Here is a 21,461-nt window from a genome sequence, read left to right as displayed (position 1 = left end):
TTTACCTTTTTCTCTCTTTCTTTCGTTTTCCAATTTAAATATGGATTTGTTAATTCTGGCTTCATGTTCTAACTGTGGGAAAATATATGGATTTCATTCACTGACTCCTGTTTTAACATTGAAAAATCACAGATGTACAATTATAGTTAATAACAGATTTTCCGTTTGATTTATTATCCCCTCACGAGTTTTCTGTTTCTTTAAAAGGATGGTACAAGTAAGAAATTTTAGAAGTACACAATCTAAGAAGTAAGTTCCTTTAGTTTTAGTATCAGTAAAAGAGGAGCAGAAAATAATGTTTTAAACTCTATTTCCAAAAGAAATAAACTGCACAACTACTGTTATTTATAATTTTATGTGTCATGGTATATATAAATGGTAGTACTAAACTGTTTACCTAGAGTAAGAAAAGGAAAATGGTACTTCAACTCTAAGTTTTAGCTGTAAAAACATGTAGAATGATCTACGTGCTTTAAACTTTTTTGTGTCTTTTTATTTTTTATGTTTTAGAGAGCAGAAAGACAAACTCGAATTATGGATTCAGCTCAATATGCAGAATTCTGTGAAAGTCGACAGTTAAGTTTCTGTAAGTTAAGCATTTAACTTTGCTTAATTATATGTATAAGGGATTGTGTTACAGATGTGCTACAGTATGACATGATCTCTGTTCCTTAGAAATTGGTGGATTTAATGTATGCATAGTTATAACTTACAGAAACAACCTCTGCATTGTGGGGGAGCCTATTAAAGATTTTACCACATTCTACTGTTTTGCAGTTAATGGTATTAAGAGGTTATGAAGGATACTCATAGTACACAGAGAACCATGTTAATTATTCACATTACTTTTAGTCAGAAAAAATTCCGTTTTCCTTAATATTCCCGTTTTAATTTCTGTTTCAGTTTGTTAGTCATATTTACATTCCTATTGCTGATTGTGCTTGACCCATAATGAACTCTAGTAGTACAGTCATGACATTTAAAAGCCCCCGATATTAATTATAAATACCAAACTTTCCTCTTATGCATATCATATTATCACAAAAGAACATATCAGTAGTCTCTTCCATTTTTGTCTTTAACCTCCTACTGTGGCATGCATTCAGTGTTAGCCAAATTCATTAGTTCATGCTCTTGGAACACTAATAACCTCCTGGTAAAATTAGTACTTTCCCATCACCGCACACCATTTTATTAAACGCATATAAAGACTCATGATAGTGGGCTAAATTGTGTAGCAAAACATCCTTACAGCAACAGTTCAGTGATGACTAAGACTCTTGGGGTAAAGGGCAAAGAGAAAGTGTGATGAAAAGTCCAGTTAAAAATATGACAAAGTATCACATGACCCTTGTCTGAGGGATTATAGAAACAATGGTGTCTTTAAATGAAAACTGTTCTGTGGTCACAATAACAGTGTATTTGATTTGAAAAAAGAAAATGAGAGCTTCATTTATACGTCATAAAGTGTAGATAAATGACACATTTCAAATAGTGCCCCCATGTAAATGTCAGTAAAATATAGGAAAACATGTTTTGGAAGATTTTTTTTTTCTAACTAAATATACTTTCGAATCTGACTAACAATTTGGCATCATACATCTGTGAAGCATTAAGTAAATGACACTTCAGATCATGGCAATTTCAGTAAATGAGAGGTTTTTGTATTGTAATTTTTAGGTTTAAAAATGGCATTCAAGTATTTTATAAGTATAAATCTCCAGTTTATAAAGTAATGTTTATTGCAGTTGAACTATTTCTTAAAATTATATTTTAGATTTAATCACTTAAAGGAACAGAAGTGCTATTTCACACTAAAACTGACAGTCTTAAAATCTCCTAATAAGACTTTAGTTTGAAAATCAGATTTTTTGTTTCGTTGTTTTTTGTTTTTAACTCAGTGATAAATGTGTTACATTGAAGATTAATATTTTTCCCTTTCTGTGTAAAACAGTTATAGTGTAAACAGTATATTATGCTTAATTTTCTTTTCTTTAGAGGGGATGGATTCAGTCATTTAAAAATATTTGTTTACGTGGCACCCAAAGGTGCTTCATTATGAAATGTTGGTGGGAGAATCTGTTTTATATGAAAGAATACTGTAGTTGAGAATGCTTAATACAAGTGGATCAGCAAATTCAGAAACTATTCCTGCACCGGTCAGAGTGTTGGGCTCTTTTTCTCCTTCTCCTTCTGGTAAATTACCAGGATATAGGAATTGTAATCCTGCCATATATATCTTTATGTATAGCAGTCACTGTGATTATTGGTACCTTTTAAAATAATGGGTCTATAACTTCATAGGCTGAGGGTAACCTGTAGGGACCCTGGTCAAATTCACCTGTCTTTTGTTTTTATACATTTGTGTCAGATAGTCATAGCCTTTTTTAGTCTGATATTAATATTGATTCACAAAGCCTTCTTTCGTTACAATTTTTCTGGTAAATAATTTTCCATCCTTTCCTTCGTTTTCTCATTCTTACCTTTTATTTTATATTTGGTTTTTATAAACAACTAATAGCTAGATTTTCTTTTTAATCGACCAGTCTCTGTATTTTAATTGATGAGTTCAATTTGTTTGTATTTAATTACTGATACATTAGGGTTTGAATATGCTGTCTTATTTGTGTTTTAAATTTACTGTGCTTTTAAATTTTTTCCCCCTCCTTTTCTATATTCTGTTGGATTGGTTGGGTTTTCTTCATTCCATTGTTCCTCTTCTAGTATGTATATACTTTGTTCTATTTGTACTATTTCAGTAACTGACTTCAAAATTGTAGTATACATCCCTGACTTAAAATTTTTATGTTGGTAAGTATCTAAACTTTCTCTGCCTAATGTTGTTTTTCCTGAGGTTTTGTAAGTGCTTAAAGCACTCATTTTTTTCTTAAAATAGCTTTATTTTGCCCCCAAACTTAAATGATCATTTAGTTATATAAGAAATTGTAGGCTCATAGCTATTTAAAACGTGATTCCATTGTTTTTGGCCTCCGTTGTTGCTAGAAATCTGCTGTCAGTCTACTTGTTTGGTATTTTTCCTGTGGGAGAAACTAAGAGAATGAAGATATTGCCTCCAGGTCCTCTACCATATGGGGAAATGAACAGGCTGGCAAACAGTAGTTGCCCAATAAATATTTATAGAAGGAAGGGAATAAGAAGGTTCCAAGGGAAACCATGCCTTTTAAGGAAGGCTAATTTCAATTAATGCAAAGAACACTAACTTTGAAGAGGCTGAATTTGCGTAAGAATTTCTTTAGAGTAGAATGAGCATTACAGAGGATCCTGAGGGAAGGATCAGGAATGGAAAGACTGGTAAAAAGGGATGAGGTAGAAATCATGAAACAGTATGCAGGAATAAGAGAATGGAATATTGCAAGAAATTTATATTTTGCTAGTGATGATTGATAAGAAAGATAAAAAGTGTGTGGGTTAACTAGCTCTAAATTTCCATATGAAATTATTATGTAAAGTTGTTTTAAGTCCACCACAAGCTGAAAACCCAGATAGTGTCAGAAAGCTAATAATTCTAAGAACTTTGGGGATTTTATTTAAATTGTTAGTCAATGTCCAGGTTACCCTTTCTCCTGATATTTTGGGAAGAGGGGTGAAGGAGAACGAACTCATTCATTCTGAGGCCCTCTCACCTCTTGATGGAAACAAACTGTCATAACTAAGGATATCTGTGCCTCTTTTGCTGGAACCAGCAGTACCCTGGAAGGGTCAATCTCTGAAGAAATCCTTCTCCAGGTGACAAGGGAGAGAAATAGCTCAGAGAGTCTTCACCTGTTCGTGGAATAGCAAAAACCCAAGTAATTTATGGGACCTCTGTGCATCTTTTTTGTTGCGTAGAAAAGTTTGGACCTTACCCTTTTATTAAAGAAAGTCTCTCTCCTCCCTTCTCTCTTCTCTTCTCCCTCTCTGTTTTTCTCTATCTCTTCCTTTTTCTTTTTCTTTCTCTTTCCCTCTTTCTTTTGCTCTTTCTCTCTCTCTCTGTTTATTTCTCTTCTTTTTTCTTTCTTTCTCTCTTATTCCTTCTTTCTTTCTGTCACTCTTTCTTCCTTTCTTCCTTCTTTCTCCTTCCTTACTTCCTTTCTCCCTCCCTTCCTTCCTTCCTCTATTCTAGGTGCTGCGTATGCAGTGGTGGATATGTAGTCCTCGTCCCTACATTCTCAGTGCTTACAATCTAGCAAGGAAGCTACTAATTCTGTTGTTTATGTAGATAGATCTGACTGAATACTAATAATGATCCTTCTTACTTTGAAATTGTTTAGAGCATAGTCACAAAATATCTGTTTCTGTGTTCCTAACAATCTGTCAAAGGGAGAAGTGAATAAGATACTTTTTATTGTCTTACAAAATTGATGCCTGTTCACATTAACTTCAGAAGTATTCCACAGATATTAAACAAGTATTTGTGAGCTATTGCAGCTTACTAGTTAGATGGGATTTTGCATGTCAGAGAATATTTGGAAGATTGGTTACTTTAGGGAGATAGCTTTAAGAGAGATTATCGTAATTCTGCCACATTTGACAGCTTTGGATATGTGCTTCAATAGCAGGACTTAACGTCTTCTGTGATTTATTTAAAAGAAACTCTTCACTATATGGAATCTATGAAGATTCTATCTATAAGGATCAAAACTTCATGCTCTCAGTTACAATTAAGTGTTTTATAGACCCGTGGGACCAAATTAATCAAAAGAATAATCAGTGGATTTTTTTTAAAAAGATTATTTTATAAATTCGATAAGATCTTCACTATCAATCCTTTCCTTCTAGATTACTAGTTAAATTAGTAATGTCTAATGAAGGCCTTATATCAAATTAGACTCTGCTTAGCACTGCAGCAGTTTAGAGATATTTAGATATTTATGAAGGTTCCATACATACTTTGTTTTATATTTGCTTGGTATTGTTAGGTATGCAGAGAGATGTGAGTCATAGTTTTGACCTCAACGCACTTGTAATATGGTTTGAGAGCTTATAAGCAAACATGAGAGGATATCTAATGATGTAAGTATTCAATAAATGGCTAGAGTGAGGGAGTATACCTTTGTCCTCTATGGTCAAGTGTCATATGAATGAATAAAAGTAATGGGAGAGCATTCCATGAAAGGAAAGGAGAAGCAGGAATGAACACAGGGGATTATACTCAAGGCCATGTGACACTTTAAGAGGGGAGTAATGTAAAGGCAGGTTGGAATCAGTCTGGATGGTTTTAAGAGTCGGGTTTAAGAATTTGGACATCTTCACAGGCTTAAATCAGTCCAGATATCAGTTTATTTTATTTAATTCTGAATTCAAACTTTGAGCCTATTCTAGTAATAGACACAGTTTGAAAAGTAATAGAAATGCAGTTTCTGTATGTTCCTTTTTTCATCACAGGTTTTTTCTTGCAGGATTTTCTTTCCACAAGAGTAAATTAAAGTTTCGTCAAGGAAATAACTCTTCTGACTATTGTTGTAACATAAGGTCAATGTTAACTTATTCTGAAGCATTGTGAGATGTGTTAAACATTAAGTGGTTTAATATATAAGGGGTCTTCAAAGAAGGATTCATATTATCTTTTAATTTTATTTTTCCACAAACTTTTTGAATTAGCCTTGTGCTATGTCATATAGTGTAGATAGAAAGGACCCAAATGCATAGGGGGTTTCTTGAAAGCAGCCATTGTGTTGCTTTGTGACAGGGTTAAAACTTGGATTTCTTGGGGCTAAAATATCTAGACATTAATAAAAGTTTGGAAACATTGCATTTTATATGCATTATTTTTTGTATGCAATTCTCAGGAGACATATTTTTCCTTTTGTGATACTAGTATGCTGTATTAAAACACTTTGAAAATTAAATTTTCTTCACTTTTTCTTTTAATGTGTAGCCAAAAAAGCTTCCAAGTTTCGAGACTGGTTGGACTGTAGCAGTATGGAGATAAAACCCAATGTTGGTGCTATGGAAATTTTAGCATATTTAGCATATGAAACTGTGGCACAGGTAAGAATTCTAATCTTTCATATTGGGCCACACATGGCTGGTTTCTCCTTATCTCTGTCCATGATCATTTCTTCAACCTGCTGCTCTTACAGGAGTAAGAAGAATCATGAGTTTCTTCTATGACAGTTATACCATTTTCTAGAATTTAGTTGAGTCATGTTTCTTTGCATTTTCAGCTCTGGTGGGTATTAGGGTAAAAAAGACTGTTTCTTGCAACTTTATCATTACCGTGAGTGGAATCTCCACATGCTTTTTCTTGACATTTAACTCTAAGACCATATATGCCTTGTTTAGAGATTATCTTGTGCTTTGAAAAATACCTTTCGGGCCGGCCCGGTGGCACACTGCTACAGTGTGCCGCTTGGGAGCGCGGCGGCGCTCCCGCGAGGGTTCGGATCCCACATACAGACCGGTTCCCGCTCACTGGCTGAGCGAGGTGCGGGCGCAGCGCCGAGGATTGCGATCCCGTTGCCGGTCCCGGTCCGGTACGGGTGCGACACTGAGGGTTGCTATCCGTTGCTGGACACAAAAAAAGACAAAAAAAAGGAAAAAAAAGAAAGAAAAATACCTTTCTAGGTATGTGAGATCTTCTGAGTGCTTACCCAAACCTAGATCACTGCCCTCTAACAGAGTTTCTCAAAGTATGGTCTTTAGACCACAAGCATCAGCATCTCCTTGGTTCTTGTTTAAAATGCAAATTCCTGGGCCGGCCCGGTGACGCACTCTGTAGAGTGCGGTGTTTGGGAGCGCAGCGGCGCTCCCGCCGAGGGTTCAGATCCCATATAGAGACCGGTCTGCTCACTGGTTGAGCGCGGTGCGGGCGCGACACCGAGGGCTGCGATCCCGTTGCTGGTCACGAAAAAAGACAAAAAGGAAAAAAAAAATGCAAATTCCTGGGCCGGCCCGGTGACGCACTCTGTAGAGTGCGGTGTTTGGGAGCGCAGCGGCGCTCCCGCCGAGGGTTCAGATCCCATATAGAGACCGGTCTGCTCACTGGTTGAGCGCGGTGCGGGCGCGACACCGAGGGCTGCGATCCCGTTGCTGGTCACGAAAAAAGACAAAAAGGAAAAAAAAAATGCAAATTCCTGGACTACACCCTTACAGCAGACATAAGAATTAGAATCACTGTGCTTGGAGCCCAGAAACCTAGTGATTATGAAATAAATTTTGAGAACCACTTCTCTAGAAGGTCAGAATATATAATTTGTATTCATGGGTAGGTCCATTTACCAGTCAACCAAAGTGTGTGCTCATGTCCACAATGTAGATTTTTAGGCAGACAGTATAATCAATAACATTCAAAATGTATTGCTTTCAGTTTGCCTCTTCAGTGGCATTTATGATTATTTCAGCTATGTGACTTTATTTTCATTGCTCTGATCTTCTAGTTAGTGGATCTGGCTCTTCTTGTGAGGCAGGACATGGTAACCAAGGCAGGGGACCCCTTCAGCCATGCCATTTCTGCAACCTTTATTCATTATCACAACTCTGCTGAGGTAAGTGTCAAAAAATCTGTCTAACACAACTGTAGATTTTGTCACATGTCTAGTATTTACATTAGTAGTTCTTTGAAAAAGATTATGTAGAGATGTATAACCTTCAGTAAAGAATCTTAATATATTCAATATTCAAACAAATATTTATTAAGTACCTACCATCTATGTGTCAGGCCCTGACAGTCCATTTAATACAGTGATTTTATTTTTCACCTTTTCCATGCTTCACTTAGCATTCCTATCCCTTCAGTGAAAGAGGGATAGTTGCAGAGCACTTCTCATTTCCATGGGAGATGAAGAGCTGGTTTAGGTGATTGAATAATGTTGGAAAAATTTATTTATTTGTGCCTAAAAAAGATGACAGTGTTATTATTCACATAATAATAATTCCTGGAATTTATTATTAACTTTCCATTTCAATTATTGCTTTATTTATAAATATGGTTTAAAGAAGCTTGGTTCCATTTATCTTCAGTTTTTAGATTGTCCCTACCATGTGGAAATCATATCCTTTTGTGATCCAGTTTATGCTGCTAGAATCCCCACCTACAGGGACTTTAAAGTCTTCTTGCCAATTTTAAGGCTTTGCATAATTACTATGCACCACTTTTAGTATAAAGAATTTTCTCTTTAAGCAGCAGTGCCTAAAAACCAGAAATGTAATATACTATGTTGAATGTACTTGCCAATATTTTACCTTTTTTACTAACAAAAACAGCAATTTCACATAATTCAATCTAATTACCGTAGAGAAGACAGCAAGGTTAGGTTAATATCTACATATATAATTGTGAAGTAAGTTTTGGATCAAGTCGAGTGAAATGTATAACCTGAACGTGGCTTAGCCTATTTTATATCTATACCTTAATTGCAAACATCTACTCCCTATTGACATTTGTAGGTTAGGATGGTGGCTTAAATAGTCTCTAAGAAGTAGTTGTAATCTCTTTTAGGTCACAGACCCCTTTGAGAATATGATGAAAACTATAAACCCTTTCTCCATAAACACATTCACAAATTTTGCATATAATTTTATGTTGTTCAGAGACCCTCTGAAGCTATTCTATGGATCTAAGGGATCTGTGAACCTTATAGACCTCAGGTTTAAGCATCTCTGCTCTAGGATACTTAGAAAATATATTAAGATTTATGCCTATGTAGCATCTAATTATGAACTAAAAGTCAGTTTGACATCTTTTTATGCCCCTTAGAGAAACCAGATTGGCTTGGAACCCAAGCAGGGATTAAAATGTTTATGCCAATTAAAAAGTCCATTTTTTTCTTGGAAAAGGTCATATATCATTATCAGTCAACATACTTTAAAACTCCCTGAAGCTTACTTAGTTGATTAAACACTGTTTGTTTTCTTTGTGTTACAAACCCAAATTATGATGTCAAAGAACACCCTTTAAAATGTCTTTCTTTGATGCATGTTCACTTTATGAATATGTGTGTAAGTATGCTTTCCATTAACATCAGACAAATTTGTTGTAACATTTCTAATTGAGGAAATTTACTGTGAACATAACAAGCCTAGTTTTTCCTTAACATCCAAGTGATTGCTTGCCTGGCTTGGAAAACTGTTTATCCCACCCCCACCCACCTTTCTTGGTTCTCCCAGGGTGGCCAAACTGCCCTGGGCAACTGCTCAGCAACCACAGCTGCTGTTCCCAGCTACCCAGCACTTGGGAAAAATGTCCTATGTGTGCTAGATTTCCTGGGCTCTCTGAGAGGTGGAAGCATAAGTGTCAGAGAGCATCCTGACAAAATATGTTAGTATAAGACTCCGGCTTTTTTCCTGGCCTGGCAGATTCCCCTCCACCCGTGACTGGTAGTCAAAATGAACATTCAGAGAGACTAGAAGTCTTCCTCCTTGCCTTTGATTACCTGACAAAACACAAAGAGATTGGTCACTCTAAAGTAGGAATCTTACTCATCAACATTACAAATCAGCAACCAACATCAAGGGCCTCAACATCAAGGACTATACCAAATAGGGCCCAAAGGAGAACTTTGGAGACTGATATAATCTATTTTCACAAAGAGAGAACATTTCATAAAACAAACAAGCAAATAAAAGAGCAAAATAACAAACAATTTGAGATATCATATGCTAATTTCCAATTGTGTGGGGTTTCAGACTGTTGGAGTTAATAAGGAATAGTCGAAAGTTTCTTGGCTGAATTGTGATGCGTTCAAAAGGTGTTTTAGGAAGATTCCAAGTGGATTGGAATTGGAAATGGAATACATGGGGTTAATACACAATGCATTGTATTTTAAGGAGTATAATTCTTGAGTACTAACCCTATAAGTGACTAAGCTAGTTAAGCTTGAGTTTCCTCATACTAGATTAGCAAGTTTAATATTAATACAGGTTAATTTCTAGATTACTTTTCTAACATACAGGAAGTAGTGATTCCTAAGAGATATCTTTTTTTCCCCAGGAGCAAGTCATACCAGATTAGCCTTCTTTCCTCTTGTTTGATATGTTTCTAGGTAAGCAGATAAAGGAAATACTCTTGAAACAGTATCTGAATTTCAACAAGGTGTTTTGCAAAGTCTAGCATAATTTTTTAAAGACATTATAGAGAATTGTAGGCCAGTAAATAGTATGGTTGATAAGGTGAGGAAAATGTAGCTTAATAATACCATACATGAAAAAGACTTAAGATTTTTATTTGCCTATAAATTTTTCTCCCCCCCCCTCCCTTTTTTTTGTTGTTGTTTGGTTGTTTGGCTTAAACAACAGCAATTTATTTTCTCACAGTTCTGAAAGCTGGAAGACAAAGACCAAGGTGTCATTAGGTTTGGTTTCTGGGTGAGGCCTCTCTTCCTGGTGGCTTGTAGAAGGCTGCCTCCCTGATATTTCCTCACATGGTCTTTCCTCTGTATGGGCACACAGAGAGAGAGAGAGCACTCTGGTGTCTCTTCCTCTTTTTTTTCTTTTTTCTTTTTTGTCTTTTAAGAAAAAAAAAATTGTTTTTTAGAGTAGTTTTAGGTTCACAGCAAAATTAAGTGGAAGGTACAGAGATTTTTTCCTTATACCCATCCTCACACATGTGTAGCCTCCCCCATTATCAACATTTGTTGGAAATTATAAACTGACACTGACACATTATCACCCAGAGTCCATAGTTTATGTTAGGATTCACTCCCAGTGTTATACTTAAGCTCACTGATTATTGACTAAGGGAAAATCTGAACTATAAAGAACTTATGTATTCTGAATTAGTTTTAAAGAATTTTAGCCATAGTACTTTCCAATTCATCCAGTAACTAAACTATGGTAACAAAATGTTACCCAGAAGACCTCTTCAGTGGATTTGGTTTATAAAGTATGTGAAAGGAGTTTTAATTAACCTAGTAATTATTGTACATAAAATAATTTTTGTGAAATTCTTGAAATTTTTCTCTGAAATATTTAAAGATTTCTCTCATGATCTTGTTGAAACTATTCAAATTTGAGTTATTTTATGGCAAAGTTTTCCTGAGTAACGTGTTAGCCCAGTCAGCATTTAAATTCTTCTAAATTCTAAATTAGTGGCATCAGAATTAATAATGGCCCACTCAAAGCCATTAATTATTTCTCTGCTTGTTCATACACATCTTTCTATATTCTGTCTCTTGCTATATTTTGATTTTTCCTCATTAGAAATTTTAGCTATGTTCATATCATGGTACAATTCATTCTATATAAAATAATAAAGTCTCCACTATATACCACCTATGTGCACTAAAAGCCAAAAGATTTGATGTATAGCCATATCTGTGATACTGTCGTTGTTAACCTTGGGCATGTCCCTTATCTTCACTCTCATCTGTAAAATAGGATAGAAGTTAGAAAAGTTTAGAATAGATATCTTGTGTCCCATCCAGATTTAATAAAGTATGACTTCTTCAATTCAGTGATTTGCTCTTGTCTTCTCCTTAAATAACTTTTATAATTTCTTTAAAGAAAAGCTTTCTCTAGTTATATAGATCTATAATTTTAACAATTACCATCTTGATTAAACTTTGAAATAAAAACAAAATAACTACATTATATACTGTACCCTTTGGCCAAAGGCTGGCTCACCTTCATCTCAAAAGAAATCCTCTATAAGGATAAATCTTTGGGACTGCTGTATGTACAGCAAACAGTGAGCAGAAAGAGGACACTTCCCTGGCCAGATTATATATATCAGCCTTCATGGTCAGTGAATGACAAGGTTATTAATAAAGTCATATTAACCTTTCATTCACTCTAGTTGGAGACATGTGTTACTCTTCTGTAAGATTTAAGATTTCAAGTTTAGCAAAAGATTTAGTTCACCATGTGGAAAGAATAAGAGGCAATTGTCTGAGATTCCAGGTCCTTCTTAGATGTTGACTCTGGTAAGGGGGAAACTTAGAAAAGATAGGACATTCTTACCCTGTGAAGAATTTTTCATGTTGGGAGGAAGAGAGTCAGAACAGGTACAGACATTTGTTGGATATCCAGGAGTGACAGAAATTTCAATATGACTTCCTTTTATCACAGTTCAGCGTTCAAACTGTAGAGAGATTTTCTTCAATGCAAACCAGCAAAGACAAGCAGAGGAACAATAGCCAGATGCAGGAAATGTGTAGGACTCCATGTGGATACTTCAGCATCTAGTACCCAGCATCAGTTTCTGGATGAAAAGACATGAATAAAGGCAAAATGGAAGGATACAGGAGTGGAGTATGAATGCAGCCAAGAGGAAGAGAACCTGACATATGGAGAAGAACCTTACCAAACAGCTCGCACTTTACTTAAGTAAACATAGAGTTAGGCCCCACAAAGATTTTTGCAAATATTCTATAGACAACAGACTCAGCATTTTGTCAAATATGTGGGTTTAGTTTTTGAAATTTCAAGAATATCCTAAAATGTGGGCATAATCAGGATGGGAAAGGTGAATTGATAAATAAATCTAACACTCTTCACATATATTTATAGCAGATATAAGATTATTAATAATGTGGAACAGTACACAGTGGAATACTACTCAGCCATAGAAAAGAATGAAATTCTGCCATTTGCAACAACATGGATGAGTCTGGAGAAAATTACATTAAGTGAAATAAGCCAGACAAGGAAAGAGACGTACCACATGTTCTCACTCATAACTGGGTGCTAAGAAATAAGGAAAGAAAGACAGACAGAAAGACAGAAAGAAAGGAAAAAAGGAAGAAAGAAAGAAAAAGACCAAAATAATACGTTGAACTTTCAGAAGGAGCAAACAAACCTAAAGATACTAGAGATGGGGGAAGTAAAAGAGAAGGTTTGGTGAGTGGTAGGTCGGGTAAAGGGCATAAAGAAAAATCATGATTTGGGACCGGCCCGGTGGCGCACTGGATAGTGCGCCGCTTGGGAAGCGCGGCGGCGCTCCCGCCCGAGGGTTCGGATCCCACATATGGACCGGTTCCCGCTCACTGGCTGAGCGAGGCGCGGGAGCAACGCCGAGGTTTGCAGTCCCGTTGCCGGTCCCCGGTCCAGTGCGGGGGCAACACTGAGGGTTGCGATCCGTTGCCGGACACGGAAAAAAAAAAGACAAAAGACAAAAAAAAAAAAAAGAAAAGAAAAAAAAGAAAAATCATGATTTGTAATAATGAATATGCTAATGATAAAAATTTTTTTTTAAATGGAGAACAGATATTTAAGTTTAATGTTAATCCTTCAGAAACAATTTTGAAGAATATTATAAAAATGCTAGAATCACTGCTAAACTAAAATTTCTAAACTTGGGATAAGTTTTTAATTAAAAAAGATTATAAGCACCTTGGTAAGGGACTGGATACTGACAGAATAAAGGGACATGAAGATATTTGTTGAGGTGGAAAAAATACTGGGAATATAACATTTTAGATTTAAAGCCTTTCTTCCAAAGAACTCAATGGGCAAATCAAAGTGTAGAAGTGCACATGGTAACTTTATTCATGCTAATGTTACCAGTTGCCTAATTATAGCAGATGAACCTGAAATTGGCAAAATGAAAAATCTACTGACATTTTTCATTAAATTGAATATTTTTATTTTTATGTATGTCAGCTTCACCTTTTTGGTAAAGATAACATGATTCAAGCAGGCTGACTTACTTATCTCCATATCTCTCATATAGCAATCACAAGGTAGTTTCCAACTTATGCTTCTACTTTAGTCTTTTTGGGCTGCTATAACAAAATACTATAAACTGGATGCCTTATAAAAAATAGAAATGTACTTTTCACAGTTCTGGAGGCTAAGGAAGTCTAAGATCAAGGTGTTGGCAGATTTGGTGTCTATTGAGGACCCACTTCCTGGTTCCAAGTCATCTTTTCACTCTAACTGCACATGGTAGAGAAGGGGTGAGGGGTCACTCTCAGGACCCTTTTAAATGGATGCTAATACCATTCATGAAGGCTCCGTCTTTGTGAATTAATCACTTCCCAAAGGCCACACATCCTAATCCATCACCTTGGGGTTAGGATTTTAACATGTTTTGGGAGAACAAAAAGATTCAGACCATAGCAGCATCCTCCTTCAGTGTTCCCAAATTCTATTTGATTGCCATGCCAGAGGTCCTGAGAGATTTTGACGAAAATGTTCTATACCAAAACCAAATTTATGCATAAATGTAGAGGAAAAGAATGGTCTTTATTGGCCATGGAGAAAAGAATTGTAAAAAATCCGATTTGCAGGGAGGAAGAAGTGAATTTAGGAGATGCCATGTAGGAACACACAGAAAGGACTTCTCACCTCACTCAGTACATAGGTTATTGACCCTCTTGATGTCTCTCTGTATTTCCACTTGAGTTTCCACTGGAAGACTACCTTTAGATTTCAAATACAGCTAAATATTTGCATGCATTTCCATGAATGGATAGAATGCCTCAAACTACTTCACAAGTATCTGTTATACTAGCAGGTGAATGAGTCTGTATTAGTCACATTCATAGTGTGGAGCAGAATGGATTTGCAAAAAGTCTTGACCCTCATCTGGCTACCTGATAATTGCATTTATTCTAATATATTCCAATTAAAACAAAAGAATTTGGAATAAGAATTGAGAAAGCACTCAAAGAAACCCTGTGCACTTTTATATCAGTGCCAAAGAGAGGGTTAAAATAACTTAATCTGTGTTATTACAGGCACAGCAGACATGTTATTTAGGGTATTATTGGAATGAAATTGTGGAAGATACCCTAGAGTAAATTCCTATTCAGCTTATTTCAAATCTTTTAAAAATAATAACAGTGATCAAGATGTGTTTTGTTTTATATTTTAGGTTTTGTTTCAGGGTCAACTTGGATAATTAGCAGACACTCTTGTAGGAATTTGAAATTGTTTTACTAGTTTGTAATAGGGAAAGCGTGCACGTGGTACAAAAAGTATATTTTAAAACTACAGAAGGGTATACAATGAAAAGTCTCCTCCTAACCCCTGTCCTCCAGCCACCCATTTACCCTCTGAGAGATAACCATTCTTACTGATTTTGGGTGTACCCTTGCAGAGATATTCTCTGCTTAAACGAATATACAATGTTTAGCCTTTTTTTTAACAAATAATAACACGGTACTACCTGATTGGATACCTTGCATTTTTTTCACATAATATGAGGGTACTTCAAAAAGTTCATGGAAAATAGAATTAAAAGATAATACAAATCTTCCTGTGAAATTTTTGTAGTACCCTTGTATGTCTTAGAGATAGCTTCATAGAAGTATTATGGAATTTACTATTCTTTTCTTATACTTTTTGGTGGTTGCTGTGATTTCTGTTTCTTTGAATGGATGTATTATAATTTATTTAACCAATCACTCATTGATGGACATTTTAGTTCATCAATCCAGATAGTACTGTAATAAATAATCCTTATATACAAGAGTACTTCAAAAAGTTCATGGAAAGATTCATATTATCTTTTAATTCTGTTTTTCCACAAACTTTTTGAAGTACCCTCATATGTATTGCTTGGTACTTCTGTAATATATTTCCAGGATAAGTGAAATTGCTATCCATAGAGATTGCTGTCCATAGAGTTATATTTCCTACAAGGAATTCTAAGATTAAAAATTTATAGTAATCCAGAAAAATTGTAGTAATTATCAGAAAAACAACTACTATTAATTACGTGATTATAAATGACTTCTAGACCACAGTTATAGTAATGCCCACGATGAATATTTCTCTCTTCATTCTTTAAGATTAATAACTTGGTATCAGGTACCTACTTGCTTTAAAGTAAGCTAGCTTACTATTTCAAGAACATGGAGGTTCCATTTTTAGACCTTACTACTATTAATAGTTAACATGTATCCGACACTGTTCTGAGTAGTTCGTATATTTTAACTCATTAAATTTTCCCAACAGTCCTACAAAGCAATTATAATTTTTACCCCAATTTACAGATGAGGATACTGAGGCCCAGAGATATGTGACTTGAAAGAACTAGTAGCGGATAGGACTGGGATCTGGACCCAAGGTAGTTGGGAAGTCAGAGCTTGTAAATGAACCATGAGACTATGCTGCCCCTGTTGAGCATTTTAATTTTTTTTAAAAATTGTGTTATGCACATACACACACATTTGTCGTTTCTTGAGTTGATATTATACTCTCATTGCAAATAATCTTTTGGTTTATTGTGTTTTTTTGTGCTTTTAAACCTGCCTTTTACAAATGAGCCAGATTAAAATACAAAATTTTTTGGTTTTGTTTTGTTCTGAGGACACCTAGAAAATTAGGAACCAAGTTTAGATGGTCTTCTATTACAGTCCCCAGTATCATAAATAAATAAGTAGCAAGTTTACATTTTTTCATTTTAAATTGATGACCCTCAAGTTATTTCATAAATATACTCAAGAAGCTCCCAAGAAACATTTATAATAATAAATGTTTTAATGTTTCTAAAAAAATAGCTTCCTGCAGTTCTTTCAACAAGCTCCCATGATACTTTTCATCTGCGTACAAGTGGCTGTATTCTTTTGTACCTTGACATGCAGGCTTAGGTGAAATATTGTGAACATAAAAATTGCATTTGGTACGTCTGCTAGGAAAGGGTCATGTAAAAGTCATCTTTGATTTGTTAATGGGACTTTTTTTTTTTTTGGATGTAGTATATGGCAGCAGTGATGTGTGTCCTAAGGGAAAAAAAGATCTATTTTATAAAGGTTTATTTTCATATTTTATACACTGTAGTTCTGTTGTGTGTTTTTGATTTAGTAACAATTTATGTGTTTTTTTGTCACAGAGCACTGAGGCCTGTGGTGTTGAGGCTCACAGCGATGCCATCCAGCCCTGCCACATCAGAGAGGCTGTTCGACGCTATGGCCACAAGATTGGCCCCCTTTCCCCATTCACAGTACGTAATAACAGAGTTATAAAAAGTTATATTTATAATCTGAAAGAATTTTGATTTTCAAGTGGTCAAATGAAGAAGAAATGGAATTGTTGAAAGCAATTTGTGGTGACTGTAATTTTGTTGTATAAAAGTGGCATAATTCTCTTGGGAAATAAAAGTTAGTCATTTTTGTCTCTTTTTGGAAAGACACCAGTTTTTTCTACAAAATATTATTTTTTTCAGTTACAAATTAAGTTTTTTTGTTGGGGCTTATAGTTTCTATTTTTCAAAGCTTAGGTTTATAAAACTTTCTTGTCAAATTATATGTATCCAAATATTGCTAGAAGCACTTTATATTTTACAATTGGTTAGATTGGCATTACCACTTCTATCAGATGTCCTTCTCCTAAACATACTTTGAGTTGGAAGAAGAAGAAATTATTTCTTTTGGCTTCGGATTAGCTGAAATGCAGATGGTCTTTTCATATCTTCAAATGATTTGAAAGCTTATAATCAGGGTTTTGTTTTTTCTTAATGGGGAATTAAAGAGCTGGTATTTCAGTAGCCTAAAGAAAGTGCGTACATGTGTGTGTATTTTAATTAAATGCTCATTTTGGGGCCCTTTAAAAAAAATCTTTATTTAAGTTAATATAAGTTTCTCCAAATCCTACTCTGTTTATAAGGAATTGGTTTGCTATTCAGAAAGTAAGTTTTGACTTACATAACCAAGGAAGAGTAAAATTTGCTTTTTTCAATGTTCACTTCTGTTTAAAATACTAATGCAAAATATATAAGAATAACATTATACATAAACAAATGAATAAATAAATAAGTACAACATAGTATACATTTCTACTTAAAAGTGGATTTTACTATTATTTGTTCACAGAAGTCATGTGAGCTAACAGGCCAGCCAGTCATGATTTCTTCTGAATTATATCATCTCCTTTTTTTCCTGTATTTAAAGAGAATGCTTTACTTCCATAAGTGTTTCCAGAAGCTTTCTGTAGTAGTGATGACTATTTTCACTTTTATTTAATATTTAAAATTTATCTTGTATATCATAAGAGCATGATTTTTTTTAAATTTTAACATTTACTTGTACGTATTTGTGGGGTACAGTGTGCTATTTTCAGTACATGCATATACTGCACAGTGGCTCACTTAGGGGTACATAGCATAGTTTTGTACCCAGTAGTCCACAACTTCTCCTGCCCCTAATCCCTCTCCCCTTCTGGCCTCTGGTAACCATTATTCTACTCTCTACTTCTAAAAGAATCACTATTTTTTTTTTTTTTTAGATTCCACGTGAGTGATATTATGCATTTTTTGTCTTTCTGTGCCTGACTTACTTCACTTAACATGTTGGTTTCCATTTCCATCCATGTTCTGCAAATGATAGGATATCATTTCTTTTTGTAGCTGAATAGTATTCCATTGTGTATATATACCACAATTTTTTTGTCCATTCATCTGTTGATGGGCATTTAGTTTAATTCCATTTCTTGGCTATTGTGAATAGTGTTGCAGTGGACATGGGAGTGCAGGTGTCTTTTTGATGTGTTGATTTCATTTCCTTTGGGTATATACCTAATGGCAGGATAGCTGGATCATAAGGTAGATCTATTTTTAGTTCTCTGAGAAACCTCTGTGCTGTTTTCCACAATGACTGTACCAATTTACATTCCCACCAGCAATGTAAGAATTCTTTTTTCTCCACATCCTTGCCAGCATTTGTTATTTTCTGTCTTGTTGATAGTAGCCGTTATAGCTGGGGTGAGATGACATCTTGTGGTTGTAATTCGCATTTCCCTTCATGTGCTTGTTGACCCTTTGTAGTCTTCTTCTGAGAAATATCTTTTCAGGTCCTTTGCCACCTTTGTCTTTTTCCGTGTCCGGCAACGGATCGCAACCCTCAGTGTTGCCCCCGTACCGGACTGGGGACCGGCAACGGGATCGCAACCCTCGGTGTTGCTCCCGTGCCTCGCTCAGCCAGTGAGCGGGAACCGGTCTGCATGTGGGATCCGAACCCTCGGGCAGGAGCGCCACCGCGCTTCCCAAGCGGCGCACTATCCAGTGCGCCACCGGGCCGGCCCTGCCCAATTTTTAATTGGTTATTTGTTTTTTGTTGTTGAATTGATTTCCCTGTATATTCTGGATATTAGCCCCTTGTCTGATGTATAGCAAATACTTTCTCCCATTTTGTAGGTTGTCTCTTTACTTTGTTAATAGTGTCCCTTGCTGGGCAGAAGCTTTTCAGTTTGATGTACTTCTATTTGTGTATCTTTGCTTTAGTTGCCTGTGCCTTTGTAGTCTCACGCAAAGAACCACTACCCACTCCCATTTCATGTAGCGTTTTCCCTGTGTTTTCTTCAATTAGTTTCAGGTTTTAAATTGAAATCTTTAATCCATTTTGAGTTGATTTTTTGTGTATGGTAAGAGATAGGGGTCTAGTTTCAATCTCCTGCATCTGAATGTCCAGTTTTCCCAGCACCATTTTTTGAAGTGTCTGTCCTTTCTCTACTGCATATTCTTGACACCTTTGTTGAAAATCAGTTGGTTATAACAGTGTGGGTTTATTTCTGGGCTCTCTGTTCTGTTCTATTGGTCTATTTGACTATTTTTATGCCAGGACCATACTGTTTTGCTTATTGTAGCTTTATAGTATATTTTGAAGTCAGGAACTGTGATGCCTACAACTTTGTTCTTTTATGTTCAATATTGCTTTAGCTATACAAGATGTTTTGTGGTTCCATACAAATTTTAAGGTTGTTTTTCTATTTCTGTGAAGAATGTCATTGATATTTTGATAGGGATTGCATTGAATGTGTAGATTGCTTTGAATCAAATAGACATTTATGACGTTAATTCTTCCAACCCAAGAACATGAAATATCTTTCTATTTATTTGTGTCACCTTCAACATTTTTCAGTTTTTTTATAGTTTTCATTATAGAGGTCTTTCACCCACTTGGTTAAATTTACTCCTAGGTATTTCATTTTTTTTGATAGTTATTGTGAATTGGATTACTTTCTTGATTTCTTCTTCACCTATTTCATTACTGGCATATGGGAAGGCTATTGATTTTTTCTTTTTTTTTTTTCCCTTTTTGTCTTTTTTCGTGACCGGCAACGGATCGCAACCCTCAGTGTCGCGCCCGTACCAGACCGGGACCGGCAACGGGATCGCAACCCTCGGTGTTGCTCCCGCACCTCGCTCAGCCAGTGAGCGGCCGGTCTGTATGTGGGATCCGAACCCTCGGCGGGAGCGCCGCCGCACTTCCCAAGCGTCGCACTGTAGCAGTGCGCCACCGGGCCAGCCCAGGAAGGCTATTGATTTTTATGTGTTGATTTTGTATCCTGCTACTTTACTGAGTTCATTTATTACCATTAGTTCTAGTAACTTTTTGGTGGAGTCTTTAAGATTTTCTATGTGTATAGTCATGTCATCTGCAAATAGAGATAGTTTGACTTCCTCATTTATAATTTGGATGCCTTTTATTGCTTTCTCTTGCCTTATTGTACTGGCTAGAACTTCCAGTTCTATGTTCAATAAGAGTGGGGAAACTGGACGTCCTTATCTTGTTCCAGATCTTAGAGGAAAAACCCTCCAATTTTTGTCCATTTGGTGTGATATTAGCTGTGGGTTTGTCATATATGGTCTTTATTGTGTTGAGATACATTCCTTCTGTACCTAATTTGTTGAGTGTTTTTATCATGAAGGGGTGTTGGATTTTTATCAAATGCTTTTTCTGCATCTATTGAAATGATCATATGGTTTTATTCCTTCATTCTGTTGATGTGATGTATAATGTGTTCATTAGGGATATTGGTCTTTAATTCTCTTTTTTTGTTGTGTCTTTTGCTGGTTTTGGTATGGGGTTAATGTTGGCCTTGTAGACTGAGTTTGGAAGTATTCCATAATCTTTAATTTTTTGGAAGAGTTTGAGAAGAATTGGTATTAGTTCTTTAAATGTTTGGTAGAATTCAGCAGTGAAGCCATCTGTTCCTGGGTTTTTCTTTGTTGGGAGACCTTTAATAACTGCTTCAATCTCATTACTTGTTATTGGTCTTTTTAGGTTTTCTAGTTCTTCATTGTTCACCCTTGGTAGGTTGTATGTATCCAGGAATTTATCCATTTCTTCTAGGTTTCCGAGTTTGTTCTCATATATTTGTTCATAGCAGTCTCTTGTGATCCTTCGCATTTTTATGGTATCAGTTGTAATGTCTCCTTTTTCATTTCTGGTTTTATTTATTTGAGTCTTCTCTTTTTGTGCATTACTGGTTTATTGATTTCATTTATCTTTTTGAAAAATCAGCTCTTTGTTTCATTGATCTTTTGTATTTTTAATCTTTAATTCATTTATTTTTTCTCTGATCTTTCTTTTTTTATGTTTTTAAATATTTTTTATTATTTCTTATGTGCATGTTCATTATAACAAATCATGATTTTTCTTTATGTCCTTTACCCAACCTATCCCTTCCCAGACCCCCCCCCTGCCCCCCCCCATCTCTAGTATCCTTAGATTTGTTCTCTCCTTCTAAAAGTTCACTGTATTGTTCTGGTTGGTCTTTCTTTTCTTCCTTCCTTCCTTCCTTCCTTCCTTCCTTCCTTCCTTCCTTCCTTCCTTCCTTCCTTCCTTCCTTCCTTCCTT

General features: G+C 35.6%; 1 protein-coding gene across 2 annotated transcripts in view; it reads left to right on the top strand.

Moving 5' to 3' along the window:
- The first annotated feature begins 499 nt into the window (after positions 1-499).
- LOC103608634 (transcription initiation protein SPT3 homolog) overlaps positions 500-21,461 on the top strand; it is a 36,242-nt gene continuing 15,280 nt past the window's right edge. For both annotated transcript variants that reach the window (XM_008593043.1, XM_008593044.1), the window contains exons 1-4: positions 500-586; positions 5,879-5,991; positions 7,380-7,487; positions 16,718-16,828. In XM_008593043.1, the coding sequence (XP_008591265.1) occupies positions 535-586; positions 5,879-5,991; positions 7,380-7,487; positions 16,718-16,828 (384 nt within the window). In that variant the 5' untranslated portion in view covers positions 500-534. The remainder of the gene's footprint in view (positions 587-5,878; positions 5,992-7,379; positions 7,488-16,717; positions 16,829-21,461) is intronic.

The sequence above is a fragment of the Galeopterus variegatus genome, unplaced genomic scaffold (assembly GCF_000696425.1).
Source record: "Galeopterus variegatus unplaced genomic scaffold, G_variegatus-3.0.2 Scaffold8653, whole genome shotgun sequence".
NCBI classification, from domain to species: domain Eukaryota; kingdom Metazoa; phylum Chordata; class Mammalia; order Dermoptera; family Cynocephalidae; genus Galeopterus; species Galeopterus variegatus.
This window is presented reverse-complemented; position numbering and strand designations above follow the sequence as displayed.